The 15,452-nt window shown below is 43.7% G+C and overlaps 1 protein-coding gene across 1 annotated transcript in view; it reads right to left on the reverse strand.

Annotated features, from left to right (window-relative positions):
* Window positions 1-15,452, reverse strand: part of LOC136420988 (titin-like) — a 71,233-nt gene that overhangs the window by 13,221 nt on the left and 42,560 nt on the right. Inside the window, exons 69-90 of the mRNA XM_066408130.1 lie at window positions 14,945-15,189; window positions 14,033-14,202; window positions 13,292-13,473; window positions 12,729-12,874; window positions 11,493-11,634; window positions 10,918-11,091; window positions 10,386-10,514; window positions 9,668-9,979; window positions 9,016-9,175; window positions 8,361-8,506; window positions 7,684-7,805; window positions 7,062-7,221; window positions 6,400-6,527; window positions 5,717-6,014; window positions 4,954-5,124; window positions 4,226-4,513; window positions 2,857-3,156; window positions 2,313-2,507; window positions 1,793-1,929; window positions 1,344-1,538; window positions 731-953; window positions 197-324 (exon numbers count right to left, since the gene is read on the reverse strand). Coding sequence (XP_066264227.1) covers window positions 197-324; window positions 731-953; window positions 1,344-1,538; window positions 1,793-1,929; window positions 2,313-2,507; window positions 2,857-3,156; window positions 4,226-4,513; window positions 4,954-5,124; window positions 5,717-6,014; window positions 6,400-6,527; window positions 7,062-7,221; window positions 7,684-7,805; window positions 8,361-8,506; window positions 9,016-9,175; window positions 9,668-9,979; window positions 10,386-10,514; window positions 10,918-11,091; window positions 11,493-11,634; window positions 12,729-12,874; window positions 13,292-13,473; window positions 14,033-14,202; window positions 14,945-15,189 — 4,151 coding nt within the window. The remainder of the gene's footprint in view (window positions 1-196; window positions 325-730; window positions 954-1,343; window positions 1,539-1,792; window positions 1,930-2,312; window positions 2,508-2,856; window positions 3,157-4,225; window positions 4,514-4,953; window positions 5,125-5,716; window positions 6,015-6,399; window positions 6,528-7,061; window positions 7,222-7,683; window positions 7,806-8,360; window positions 8,507-9,015; window positions 9,176-9,667; window positions 9,980-10,385; window positions 10,515-10,917; window positions 11,092-11,492; window positions 11,635-12,728; window positions 12,875-13,291; window positions 13,474-14,032; window positions 14,203-14,944; window positions 15,190-15,452) is intronic.

Raw genomic sequence — 15,452 nt, forward strand, 5'->3', positions numbered from 1 at the left:
CTGAGGCCGAGGGGAAAGTCTGTAGCGCTTTGGAACACTCAGAGAAATATCATAAGTTGTTGATTTCCCACTTTATATCTTCACCTGTTGCTACATTCTTTTGCACAATTTTTGGTTGAATATTCGATATTCAACTATGACATACAAGCTTACTGAAAAGCGAGACGTTTTGAGTGAGAAAGAAGACGACGGTAACCTTGACGGTGGAGGTGACGGAGCCGCTGTTGTTCTCCGCGGTGATGGTGTACTCGCCTGCGTCTGCGCGGGAAGCGTCGCTAACACACAGGGCAAACGCCTTGCCCTTTTGGTCAATAGATACACGGCCTGAGGGGGAGGATGACAATTAATTAGTTAGTTAATTAACAGAAAAACAAAACGGTTGCTGTCTCAGGGCTGAATGTGGGATTTTGTAGAAAACTTTTTATGAAAATAAATATGTATCATGTTCAATGAGATCAACGGTATTAGAAGGATATAGATTTTAACAAACCTGTTGTAACGTGCATTTCCAGATTCAAAATAGTTTTTACAACAAAGCTTTTCAAAGTCAGAAAAGTTTGAGTTAATTCACATGCACTTAAGCCTCTCTAAACAAAGATAATCAAAGTTAGAAAAGTCTCAGCTGCACTTAAGCCCCTCTAAATGGTTCAAGGGTTCTAAAACGATCACTCATTTAAAGTTTTACAGTATTGTATCGTAGTATCCTAGTCTTAGAGTGTGGGATATCTACCTTGGCTACGCAGAACCAATCGGCCCTTGGTTAAGATAATCGTCGGGACAGGTTTGCCGCCTAGGTGGCCGGAGATGACCAGCTTGTCGCCGGCGTGAACCTGGACCTTGTTGTCCTTGATCTTGACGTCCAGAGTGATGGTCGGGGGCTGGAGGTCGTCCTTGGTCAGCACGGGGCCGGCCAGGTTGGACGGTTCGCTGATGTTTCCGGCCTCGTTCTTCGCCTGGGAGGAAAATAAAAACGGAAATTTAGTAATAGAAGTCGATTGGACAACTTTCGAGTTGTTTTATCAATATTTTGAACTTTTTCAGACTAGAAACTGCTATTTCTGAATGTCTTTATTACTCTGTACTAGACTGATCGACAGTGGTAGTTGCAGTACTTGAGTGTAGGATCAAAACATTCCTCTGTAAAATAACTGTAAAAACCATGGTGATAATAATGGCTCTTCTTATATTATTCAGATGTCGCAAATATTGGGGTACAAATGAAGCATGACATTGTAAACATCTAAAAATTGACAGAAATTGTGCTAAAAATCAATAAAATCTATAAAAGAAGGACTTATCACAATTTCTGTTATAAAGAATGCTTCAGGTTTGAGGCTACCCACCTTGACCCTGAACTGGTATTTCTGCAGCGCCTTGATGTCGGTGATGACGTGCTCCAGCTTCAGCACCTCTCCCAGGTGACACTTGACCCACTTCTCCGAGCGCACGTCGCGCGCCTCGATGACGTAACCCGTGATGCGGGCGCCGCCGTCGTAGATCGGCTTCTTCCACTGCACGTGCACGAACTTGGAGCTCACCTGTGACAGAAGGAAAATGGCCAGACTTAGCATGATGTACACAATGACTAATAAACTGGTGGACATACTGACTAAATATTTAGTACCAGCTCAAAAGTGATAAGAAACAGTCATACCTTCAAGTTCCAGAGTTACCAAACAAGGATTCATGCGTTCAAAAATTTGTATTTTAGATCAATCGTAGGGTGGAACTCGTTACCACCATGTACAGCAGAAATGGCGGTTATACCGGCTATATAGCTACAGATACTGACCTCGAGGATCTCGAGGTTGCGCGGCGGGGCGATCGGGTCCATGGCGATGACGAGCGGGGTGGGGTCGCAGGCGGGCCCGGTGCCGGCCTGGTTCACGGCGCGCACGCGGTGCATGTACTGCAGCCCTTCCATCAGACCTGGGATAGACAAACGGCGATGATCAGAACAACTGAAAGTTTTTTTCATGTATTCATATATCTAAGACTTTTGTTATGCGTGTATGGTTGAACCTTGCAACACTGGGTGATTACATGAGGTGAATATATCCTTAAGATCCCTATTTTGCATGTGGTTGCAATATGAGATGATTTCTAAGAAGATTTCTAAGACAACATTTCGGCTCTAGCAACGTACTTTTATTGGTAATTGGTGTCTGAGATGGGCATCTAAGTGGTCAAATGGCAACAAAATCAGAACATACAGAATTTCTTTTCATGTATTTGTTATATCACAATCTTTGCTATACATGTATGTACATATCAGATTGTAGAACTTTGTGTAAATGGCTTTAATGACGCACCCATAGAGGTGAACTCGTTGTCTGAGATGGGCATCTTGGTGGCCTTGATCCAGCGGGGGGAGTTCTTCTCCTTCCGCTCGACCATGTAGCCGGTCACGGCGGCGCCGCCGTCGTTCTCGGGCGCCTCGTACGCGATGGTGATCTGAGACTTGGTCACGCCGACAACCTTCAGGTTCTGCGGGACGTCTGGGACATCTGCGGGGAGGAAAGATGGAGCCATTGTAGTACTGAAAATCTTCAAATGTTTGCAGTGGTTTTATTCTATCATTATTATTATCATGGTCAGCTATGAAAAGTATATCACAGCGATCACCAAATCTTTTTGTCAATTTTTAGCAGATAATACTTCAAACCAACTGTTGGCTACGTCATCAATAAAATTTAACCATATTAACGATCAAGCATATAAGTATTTTGAATTCACAATCAATGCTTAAAACAAAGTTTTAGTACAGATAAGCTTGATGTGTTTACAGTACGTATACTTTGTTTACAGTACGTATTATAAATAATTTCTTTATTTGGCTTGACATGAAAGACTTACCGAAAGGTGCCCTAACATAGCAGCTGCTGGAGTTGAGCGGCGTTCCGACGCCGAAGCGGTTCTCTGCGCTGACGCGGAACTGATACTGCGCGCCCTTGTTCAGCCCGGTCACCTTCAGGTGCGTGCGGCGGACCTCGGAGCTGACGTACTGCCACTGCGCCGTGCGCACGTCACTCTTCTCCACGACGTAGTGCGTCACCTCGCTGCCGCCGTCGTCCTTGGGCGGTTCCCAGCCCAGCATCACCGACTCGTCAGTGACGTCGTCGAAGGTGATGGGGCCGTACGGAGGGCCAGGTTTGTCTGTGGATACATCATTAAAGGAAGTATGATTATCATGCTATCATGATATTATATCATAATCGTGTTAAAGGGGGAAATCAACCTGTAGATTATGTATTAGAACCCGGCCGTCTTTCCTCAGCCAATCAGGAGCGTGCATTTCTTGTGACTAAATCCACATAGTGTGGCCTACCAAGGGGTAGGGGTGTACTAAGTAACGAATAAATTGACTAAGTTGGAGACGCCCACCAGTAGGTAACGTTCCATCAACCTGATTGGATAAAATTGTGGGCGTCTCCAAATTAGTCAATTTATTCGTTACTTAGTACACCCCTACCCCTCGGGAGGCCACCAGGGCCTGACCCAGAAAGGTGCCAGTTTTTGTTTTCTTATAATTACCAGTAACACACAACACTGGGTCCCACCGGGTCAGAGGTGGCAGATAATTTGTCATGGTCTGGTCAAGAAGGCTCCACATTTCAATTTCTTCCTCATGTATTTCACCTCAAACACTTTCAAGTGAACAAAAATGCATGTCCTTTTTGATACATGTTTTTATATTATTTGCTTTGGAAAGACAGTCGGGTTCTAAAATAGTTAGATCCCGAGATCTGGGTTTCTTAGTGGATTTGGTACTGCTCCGCCCACCCTCAGGAGTTTGTTGGCATCCCTCGGGCTTCGCCCTCGGGAACCAACAACTCCTCGGGTGGGCGGAGCAGTACCAAATCCACTAAGAAACCCAGATCTGGGGATCTAACTATTACAAATTGCTGGTAACATGGTTTAAATGTCAGTACAGGGAAATGCAGACTATTGATGGAATGATTTTTGCAGAATGGGACAAAATGCAAAGTGACTACTTGAAAGTTCAAGATTTAAAAGTTGCCATCCTGTTTCACACAACCAAATACTATACAGTACAATGTACAACATAGCTAGCTGTATAATGTGTAAGATGTGTCACCACTAGCATGGTCTTGCAATCTGTATCTATCTCTGTTGAGCTTCGGATACAGATCGAGACATACATGTACATATCAAAACTGAATGAACAAAGCATGCTAGCAACTTATAAAGTTTTATCACCCACCTAGTACTTTGAGGTTGAAGACGGCAGAGGTGCTTCCGACCACGTTCGTAGCCGTGATCGTGAACTTCCCGCCGTCTTCCTTCTTCGTCTTCTTGATCTGGAGTCTTGTGAACTCTCGCGTCTTCTTGGTGAAGTAGCGGCCCTTCTCCTGGATCTGCTGCAGGCCGTGCATCCAGGCGACGGTGGGGTCGGGCGCGCCCCGGACCGGGATGGTGAGGGTCAGGTCAGTGCCGCCCTTCACGATCAGCGTGTCGCCCTTAATGCTGCTCAGGTCAAGGGTCGGAGCCACTGGAGGGGGGGGGGGGTAAGCGTTCCTGTCAATCACGATCTTTGGCGAAGCACAAAATGTAAGGAATCTAAAGAAAGCTACATCCCTTTTTGTCATTTAGACACTGCTTGGGCAAAAACTAAAAGAAAACTACATTTATCATAAGCTGTAACTGGCTAGCTAGGCAAAAAGGCTTGCAGTTACAGTCCATCATTGGAGGGCCAACAAAACAAATTCCATTTTATTTTATTTTCAGTATTCAAGTGTTACTAATCATAACCTAAACATAGTGATAAGCAGTGCAAGTTAAGCTTAACCATTTATTTATCTATTGGATTTTCAAACAGTTAAGTAGCCCTATTCAAAATAATGAAACCGAAATGCAGAGTTGTTGCAATGAAACCAAAATGCGAAGTTCTTTAAATGAAACCGAAATGCAAAAAAAGGCAGTTGTACTTACGTTGCTCCTCCTTGCACGTGATTGGCTCGGGCAGCTCTGCGGGCACGCTCTGCGACAGCTCCGTCAAGGTCGTGACCCGGAAGCGGTAGGTCGCGTCGCGGTCCAGCCCGAACACCGTGTAGCTCACGTTCCTGGCCGTGGCCGCCTTGGTCCACTCCTCCTCACCTGGAGCTGAGGTAGGATGCAGAACGTCAATAATCCATCCTCATTGCTCATAAAGATTTCTGATAACACTGCTTCCATATTTCTGTTCAAAGTATCTTCACAATGTACAACACAAGCATGCCACAATATAAAAGTGTATCAGTTGTGAAAATCTGTTGTATTTTTATGTGCATCGCAGCAGAGCAAAAACATTGTACGTAGTTTTGAAATGACAATGTTATATTCTCTGTAGTTTCAGTAAGACAGGGGCATAGATTAAAGTAGATTGCATAGATAGGACATAGGCACTCTTTAATAGAAATAGTAAAAGAAAATGAGATTCAAAAGCTTCTAACGTCCCACAATACGAAATTATGAATATTCCGTTGAATAAATTCATCAGTCACGTTTACTTGACAGTTACGAGAACATTCTTCGAACAGTGACTAGAAAATGGTAGCGAAAATACGCACGAGACTGTTCTCGCGAGACTAGGCCACTCCGTGAACAAGACGGACAGGAGTCGTCGAAAATTGGGAGGTGCGTATTTTCGCTACCATTTTCTAGTCACTGTTCGAAGAATGTTCTCGTAACTATGAATATTCCAGTCTCCACATACCAAGGTATTCCACCAGGTATCCGCTGATGCGGCTGCCTCCGTCCCAGTCTGGTCTCTTCCAGGCCAGGGAGACGGTTGCCGGGGTAACCTCCTCCACGGTAAGGTTCTTGGGCTTCTCTGGCGGCTCGACAGGATCCAGGGCACAGATGGGCTCCTCCGTCTCCACGGGTTCGCCGATGCCGTACTTGTTCTCACCTATGACCCGGAAGTAATAGGTGCATGTCTCCACCAGGTTGGTGATGCGGTAGGTGTTCTTCTGCTGCTTGAAGGTCACGGTGGCCCAGCCAACACGGCCGGCCTGAGGGGGGGGGGGGGACGGAGGGAATAAACATGTTAAACTATTGTTCTACCATATTTCTATTTCTGAAATGGTGTTTACAGTTAAGGATACACAAATTTTTAGTTTCACTGTGAATATGAGAAAAAACAAATGCTAATACTATATATATAATTATTAATTGTTGAATCACTGAATCACTAAGCATAATTTTTGTGTGAGGTAATATACTAATATGGCAAATTCAACTATAAAAATGTTTGCCTAACGCATAATGTCAGCAAACTTCAGACATGTTTTTCTACTCTAAACCGTTCCAAAGTCAAGGTCCCAAAGCTAATTCTGTGGGTAAGTTTATTATGAAGGTCACTTGAAGGGCAAGTTATAGATAAGAAACCATGCCCACCTCCTTCTTCTCTACGATGTAGTTGAAGACGTCAGAGCCTCCGTCGTCGTCTGGAGCGGACCACTGGATGATGCAAGAGTCCTTAGAGATGTCCTTGACCTTGATGGGGCCAGGTGGGCCAGGTGGACCTACAGGTGAAGAAACTCAGGTGAGAAACTCAGCAAATACAACCTTATAAACACCAAGTTAAGAGGGGAGGGGGGTTAAGCGCTCAAACCATCAAGTGGGCGTCTCCCCTTTTAGATGTTAAAATAAAGGTTGATTCAGAAGATAAAAATGTGAAAAACGCAGTAAACATCAAATGCCAAACCTTACCAGACTGTTCCAAACATTCAGACCAAGGGATTCTAATCCGTATAATTCCCAGCTACAAGCTAACATGTTCTCCATGGTCTTTCCTACTTATATGTAAAACTATTGAGTATTGACATATGACCTAGAGGTCGTACCCACTTTCTATGCAGGGGTGTGTCAAAAGAGAGAGATTTGCCATAGAGATGCACAGATATCAGTCTTCACATCCATCCGCTTTCTATTTTCTAAATTGAATTCTACTTTTTTAAAGCTTAATTTGATATAAAACCAAAAATATGTTTTGTTCAAATTTTTCAAATTTGATTAGTTATGGGAAACTAGAAATTGTTTTGCTCCTTGTCACCCACCTAGCACCTTGACGTTGATGAATGACGACTTTTTGCCGGCCTTGTTCTCGGCCGTGATGCAGTACTTCCCGGCGTCCAGGCGCTGCATGTTCGGCAGCACGAACAGAGACGCCGTGTCCGTGTTCGTGATGTTCGCGCGCTCCTCAAGATTCTCCTCACCCTGAACAAACAACAACAAACAAACAAACAACAACAAACAAACAATAAACAGGTGAGTATTGAATTAAAATCACTTTTACAGTTACAGGTTCATTCAGTATACAATTTAGTTACAAAGTATGGTTCAACTTTGTTACACTGAGTAACAGTTGAGAAGTTTGGAAATTGAATTTGAAATATTTAATGCTCAAATGATACATGTACAAGCATTGAAACCAACATTCGACACTGTGCAGGCTTTATAAGTAACAACATTGATTATATGCTATTAACATCATGTTAAATGTTTGAGGAGTATTCACCATCTTCTGTGTTCTTTAATCTTTTACATATTCAAATATCAGGCTCATTTTATTCAGCTCTATCTAATACCATTTCACGGCCTGCACTGCCAGACCTATCTGAAACCATTAGGGGTATTTTTACTGAATGAAAGGAGTTACTAATGAGGTGCTCGTCCTACCTTTGTCCATGTGATTTCAGGTGTGGGCTTGCCCTTGATGGGAACGAACAGGCGCAGACCGGTGCTGGCGCGCACGATCTGTGTACGCCACAGGCTCGCGTCGGGCTCGACATCGGCAGGGACTGCACACAAACAACAACAGTTAGGATCGGACATAGAAATATGTGTCGTGAGAGCAGTGAGAAAGCACCGTCTTTCAGGCTCAATGTCTGCAGGGGCTGTACACAAGCAACAACAATAGTTGGGATCTGACATTGAAAAAATCATGGCAATTCTTGTGACAGTGGCGACCATGAACAAAAACTATTATTATTGCCAGTATCCGACTAAATCTCGGCAGGGACTGCACACAGGCAAGAACAACAGTTAGGATTGGACATAGAAAATATCGTGACAATTCTTGTGACAGTGGCGATCATGAGCAAGAAGCGTCGTCAATTATCATTGCCAATATCTGACTCAAGAAAGAAAATTCTTTAACATGAAGTACAGAAATGAGATTTGCATGCAGACCCACCTTTATACAAACAGTGCGCTTCATGTTAGAATATAATATGATATAAAACAACACGTCTGACTGCTTGCAAAGTTGATTGGACTATTCAGACCGGACTGTGTTTTCCTCTGTCTGGACCGGACGGGTTTTTCCGCCAACCCCAAAAGAAATAGGAACTTACTGATGATCTCCTTGACCTCGATGATGCCCGAGTTCTCGCTAGCCTCGCTCTGTCCGGCATCGTTCAGGGCAAAGACACGGAAGTCGTACTTGGTGCCTTCGGTCAGGTCCTTCAGGGTCCACTCTCGTGGAATAATGTACTCAGGCCTGCAGGAAGGAACAGTGTTTGTTAGGAACAACGTGCTAATTTGTCGAACTTTCTATGAAAAAAATAGCCGCAGAATGCAGCTTTACTGTATAATAATAATAATATCAGGTGTATTTGCAGACAGTGTCACAACTGATCTTAACATTAAATGCGATCCTTGATAAGCTTCTCAAGGATGCATCACATCTCTTAAGTACTCAAGAGAAGCCCTTACAAGTGTATAGAATACTGTTTTGAAAGGGGAAGATACTGACCATATTGACCTTGAGTGCTTTTTTAAGTTGTCCCATGTATGCAAATAAGTGTAAAGAAATTTTACCATTTGTCCCAAGTACGCAAATAAGCAAAAAAGACCATACTACATATATTATTTTGCATACAGTTTAGAAAATGACAGAATAAGAAATATCTCATTATTCTGTCAGTTCTGAATATTTTCAGCACTGACTTGTAAACTCTGACTGACCCGTGAACCCTGACTGACATGACATGTGCACCCAATACTGACCTGTGAACTCTGGTCCATTCCTCCTGGCCTTCCTTCCTGGACTCCAGGATGTATCCGATGATGGGGCTGCCGCCGTCGTAGTAGGGGCGCGCCCAGTTCAGCTTGATGGAGGACTTGGTCAGCTCCAGTAGCTCGGGCTTGCCAGGGGCGACAGGGGGCGCTGTTGAGGGCAGAAGTCGGCACAGTTTAGTACATGGAGTAATTGGGCAATGATGGTATCATTAATATAGCAATATTACACATTGCCTGCAGTAGTTCAACACTATTGCCAACAGCAAAGCTCTAAATAGATATTTTGGTCATTTTCTTGGCTCATGCTTAAATATATCAACAGTAAACAGTCAGCAAGGTGACAGTTTAGTACATTGAGTCATTCAGCAATGAAGATAGCAATATTACACGTTGAATGTAGTAGCCCAACACAAAACCCAGACTACATATTGCATTTAATGCTTCAACACTGTGACTATCAATATAATTGTTTCCATTGCTGTAAACTACATTTTGCTACTTTTTTGCTCATTTGCCCTCAGCAGTCCGACAAGTTCATCACAGCAGCTTAATAGTATTTCACTTCAAATGCTGATTATTTTGTCTGAAAATTGTGACAATTGCTGCTTTGATAATCAGCAAATAAGAGTAATCGACTTACCGACAGGGTCGCGAACCTTGACCTCCTCTGACCCCTCGCTGGGGATGCCCCAGCCTGCGGCGTTGCAGGCCGTGACGCGGAACTCGTAGTCGCAGCCCTCGAACAGGTTGTAGAGGACATGTTCCGTGTCCTTAATGACCTCGTCCGTGCAGCGGATCCAGAAGGTCGTGATGGAGGGGCAAAGGTCACTCCTCTCGATGAGGTAGCCTGTGACCTTGCTGCCGCCGTCGTTGATTGGTGGAGTCCAGGTCAGGTGCACGTACTTCTTGCACACCTTGATGATCTCGGGTTGGCCAGGTGGGCCCGGCACGTCTAGAGGGGCAAGCAAGACGTCTTAATCTTAGCTCATATCATGTAAGGGAACAAACTCGGCGGGCTTTTCCAATTTTTAAGATCTAGTGCAAAAGCTGAAAGAAGAACTAAGCCACTTTGCCAATCAGAAAATAACTTTCAGACTACACGATGATGAGACGTGTGTCTTAATCTTAGCTCACTTTTTTTAAAATTAAGAAATAGAAATCGACTCGACGGGCATAACCCAACTAGTGTAAAGCTATTTATTGCCAAGGAAACACTTCCAGACAAGAAAATGAAGTGTATCTCTGTGAAGAAAGGCTTCCAGAATGTGGCTGTTTTCTTCTTTATCTTTCTTTTAACTACAGCTTGTTCTACTGTTATACTATGTAACCAAAGTTAAAGCAAAATTCCTGTTACGTACCGAAGAAGTCCCTCGCGAGGAAGGGTTCCCCGATCTGCGGGTCGCTGGTGCCGATGGCGTTCTGTGCGGACACACGCATCACGTACTGCTGACCGCGGGTCAGCTTCGTCACCTGGGCACTCAGCTTGCCTGGGGAAGGGAAAGGGAAATGTTTTTGTAAGAGATGTACCTGACTTTCTACTCGCACTGTACTACCAATGAATACACATAAGGTATCATGAAATTTAACACTATAAAATTTGATTCAAATTTAGAAATGAAACAGATTTCCCTCCTGGCTCAAGCGTCAGGTAGTTGGGCAGGCAAATTACAGATGAAACGTAAGGTCTACATGTCCTCTTTGAAATAAAAAGACCATACTTGATTGTTGAAATTCTAATTTGTAACTGGTGATTTAAGCTTCAATTCAAACACAGTGGCAGTTAATTTTCTTTTTCCCTTGTTTTCGATTGTGAACGAAGAATGAGCAGATAAAGTCCTGTTTGTTTGTTTTCTACAGTAACATATTGTACATCTTGTTTCCCAAACTCACCGGCGTCCACGGTGGCTGCCCTTGTCCAGACCTGGCGCGTGGTGTCGCGCTTCTCGATGATGTAGGAGTGGATGGGGCTGCCGCCGTCATCCTTGGGCGGCTTCCACTTCACCATGCAGGTCTCTCCGCTCACCTTGCTGGTCTCCACAGGAGCCTGCGGCGGAGATGGCTTGTCTGAAAACAACACACATCAAGGGTAAGTTTGTTTGTTTTGTTTTGCAAAACAATTAAAACTTCCTTTAGCGTAACACACCAGTTTTGTGCAGGTACAATCTGCGTAAGACGGTACTGTAAGTTGATGCCATTATCAAAAATAACACCAGTGACCATGTACAATGATGCTAAAAATATGGAAAAGTTGGCCAATTTGATCATAGCAAATCTTACTGCTCAAAACCACTGTAGAGCAGAATCTAACAGCAACGGACAAGCTTTTGGCCTCTTGCAAAAAAATCATTGCACTGTATGATTTACATCATTTCTAAATTATTTCAGTGTAGAAATCAATCCAAATCAAAACACAGTTAAATTCTAAAGCAGTTGCCGCATTTCTGATTGAAGTTACGAACACCCACCTTGTACGATGAGGCGGACAATGGCGTTTCTCTGTCCGGCCTCGTTCCTGACGCTGAGGGTGTATTTCCCGGTGTCGGCCCGCTCCGTCTTCTCCAGGGTCAGCAGGCTGTTCTCGGGAGTCGTCTCCACGCGGATACGGTCCTGAAGGAACAGGGGTTAAAAAATCATATCAGAAAAAAGGAAAGTAATCTCGATCCAGTTTTAGCTCATTGAAGAGCTAATCTTCCACTGGTCGTGACAGAGAAGAAGACAGACGCTATGTACAGTATTTACAGGTTCCTTGTACCGGGGAAATTCCCCAAGCTCTTTTCGAATAACACAATGAACAGTGGACCACGGCTTAACGTCCCGTCCTAAGGACTGCGATCCTTTCTGGTAGCGTGCATGTCGGACGAGCAACACAGCCGGGATCGAACCCGGGGCTTCTAGTTCCAGAGGCAAGATCGCTAACCACTGGACTACGCAGGCTATCAGAACTTAACTCAGAAGACTCTAGAATTTTTCAGCATTCATTAGCATCAGTAAACAATTATCTTTATAAAAAAGAACATTGAATGTCAATTGGTCACATTTATCATCTGTTTCTAACCTTTCAGTTTTTATAGGTCATTTTTGGGTCATTTTTTAGGTCATTTTATATTACTGTATATCAAGATTATGTCAAAACCAGTATGAGTTTCAAAGATTACATCAACTCAGAAGGCTCTAGAATTTCACAGTATTCACACGCATCAGTAAAAAATCCTCTAAGTAAAAAAGAACATGAAAACATAAAGAACATGCAATTTGATGCCAATTGGTCACATTTATCTCTCATCCTTGCAGTTTTAATAGGTCATCCTTGGGTCATAATTATGCCAAAACCAGTTTGAGTTGTAAGAAGTGCAACTTGCCAAAGAAACCAAAGATACTGGCATAAGACATTGGCGAACATTGTTTAAGGTAGTATCAGTCGCACCAGAGGCTTAATCTTCCCTTCCATGTTAAAGGTCAGGCTCTATCTTCCTAAACACTTAAGACATATCTTTGAACACTTAAGACTTGTCTTAAAGACGTAAGACTTGTCTTTAAAATCTAATACTTGCCCTTAAAGACCTAAGACTTGTCCTTACAGACCTTAGACTTGTCCTTAAAGACGTGAGACCTGTCCTTAAAGACGTAGACTTGTCCTTAAAATCTAAGACTTGTCCTTAAAATCTAAGACTTGTTCTTAAAGACTTAAGACTTGTCCTTACCCTGAGAGTGAGCGTGCTGTCGTCCTTCTCCCAGGTGGCCCTGGGGCGGGGTCGGCCCGTGAAGTTGATGTTGACGCTGACCGTCTCACCTGCCTTCACGGTGATGACGTCCTTAAACGTCTCCGACAGAAGGATCTTTGGAGGCTCTGAAGGGGGGTATAGAAAGAGTGCAATTATTATCATGCCTAAAAGCTAGATTCTGAACTTCATGTGTATATATAGTGGTGTGATAGCAAGTAGCAAAATCAGTAGAAAAATACCTTCTATAAAAATCTATAAATGTAAAGATCATTCCTTACAAGTTTTCTTCTCGGACTGAATATGGCAAAGAAGTTGTTCGTATCTTAGGAACAAACTACGTAAACAGAGCTTTATTTAGACCAGCCAGGCAGCTATAGCCAGAAAAACAGACACATTATTAAACGCTTTTAAAACATGCATTAAGAAGTAAGACTGACATGTATTATTCACAGCTTTCAAAAGAGAAAATTCACGGCTTAAGATGGATTAAGAAATACTCCACAGCTTAAGACGCACTAAGAAGTATGTGTATCCAGACGTACCGAACTCGTCCTTGGTCTCCACCGGTCCGATGGTGGCCGGCAGACTGATCATGCCCGCGGCGTTCTTGGCCTTGACCATGAACAGGTACTTCTTGTTCTCCGTCAGAGCCTTGATGTGGAACCGGCGGTCCGTCCAGATCTTCTCGTTGCACGGAGCCCAGCCCTTGAACTCAATGTTACGTCTGTGGGGAAAACGTCATGGGTATGTCACCATGATACCGGCACATTTGCATGTGTTTCCAAAGAAATTGTACAATGGGAGGTGCACCCATGCACCCATTGTAATACAGTGTACCTCCATTCAAAATTTATAAAAAGTGTACCAGGCTATTTCAGTTTTTTAGGTCTTTCAAACAACGTGAATCATATTTTACTCTGCATTGAACTTCCTCTAACTAATATGCTTTAAATAAAAACGTTCCACTTGATCATATCTTGAGCATTCTTCAGAACCCAGTGTATTCAGAAGCAGTATTGTAAATTTGTAATACACCTACCTACTGCAAACTACATGTATTGTGTGTCTTCATATAGCTTTTATACTGTACTCTGTCTTGTTTCCATGTTCCTAATCTTCAAAAGAATTCAATTCACTCACATCTTGAGCGAAGCCTCTTACGAACTGATTAAGGAAAGGTTTAAAGGCCCTACTACAACTAGTATAAGTGTTACCCTCTCTCTCTATATATATATACTGTATATATATAGGAATATCTCATCAAAAGAAGTGAGCTAACGCACCTCCATATGAAGTAGCCGAGGATCTTGCTACCAGCGTCGAACTCTGGCGGCTCCCAGGCGATGGTGACGAAGGATCGGGAGTAGTCGATGACGCGCAGGTTGCGCGGCGGGGAGATCTGCTCCTCCGCCCGCACGGGCACGGACGGCTCGCTGGGGTCTCCGGTGCCAGCCTGCGGGAAGATGCCGAGAACAAAACGGTCATTTCGTTTCTCGTGTAAATGTTACATTGCCATTTTCATGTCCTGGATATGCTACTACTACTACGTCTCACAGAAGTGCTACATAAACAGTTGCAATTAAAACGAAAGTACTTTATCAGAATCACAATCCAGTCAAAAGATAGGACTGACGACACTGCCTATGTTATTCAGCCCAAGTCTTATATTTTCACACGGATCTTATATTCTTTAAGGCAGTCTAATATACTGTATCTTGAAACAGAAAGCTGTCTACATACTTATTAACCTTCAGCCTGCTAAGGTAGCAGTTTGGCGCCAACTTTTGTATTTTCCACCTAGTTAGGCAGCAGTTAGTAGGATAAGATAATACTGCATATATACAGACCAAAGACCAAATATTTCTTTGCTTCTTAGACTCTTGCATATCTTGTGACAGAAGATCTCTACATATATCTTAAGATGCATACGCCATACACACCTGGTTGCACGGAACCGGAAATCATACTTGATTTGAAGCCTTCTGACTTATCTGACTTAGGGTCTTATCTGTCTTGAAACAAAAGTATGTCTTGTACATACATCTTAAGATTAATAAGAAATACACACCTGGTTGACTGCACGGAACCGGAAATCATACTTGAAGCCTTCTGACTGATCTGACTTAGAGTCTTATATGTCATGAAAGAGAATGGTGTCTAGTACATACATCTTAAGATTAATAAGACATACACACCTGGTTGACGGCGCGGACCCTGAAGTCGTACTCGAAGCCCTCCAGTAGGCCCTCCGAGCGGTACTCGCGCTTCTTGACGGCCTCCCGGTTGAGCTTGATCCAGCGGCGGGACTGCTTCTCGCGCCGCTCGATGATGTAGCCGGTGATGGCGCTGCCGCCGTCGTACTTGGGCGGCTCCCAGGCGAACCCGATTGCGTCCTTGCATATCTCCGTGATCTCAGGGGCAGAGGGAGGGCCTGGGGGCTCTGGGGGCAAGAGGCGGTGACGATGGTTACAAGTATGTTCATGTATGGTCAAACCTGTCTAAAATTACTGGTAAATGATCACAATAGCCAGGTGCTCACTTCACTATATAGGCAGGATTTGTCACACTTAGGGTGATGGGTAAAGTGTCGTAACAGACCAGAAAATAATGTCTTGAATGTCGTGATGCCAAGGTTGTGCTGAGTACATGTTGGACTGTAATTGCATGTAAGAACAACTTTTAAGGCTGCATGTAGATCCCTTC

Source organism: Branchiostoma lanceolatum, chromosome 15, assembly GCF_035083965.1.
Source record: "Branchiostoma lanceolatum isolate klBraLanc5 chromosome 15, klBraLanc5.hap2, whole genome shotgun sequence".
Taxonomy (NCBI): domain Eukaryota; kingdom Metazoa; phylum Chordata; class Leptocardii; order Amphioxiformes; family Branchiostomatidae; genus Branchiostoma; species Branchiostoma lanceolatum.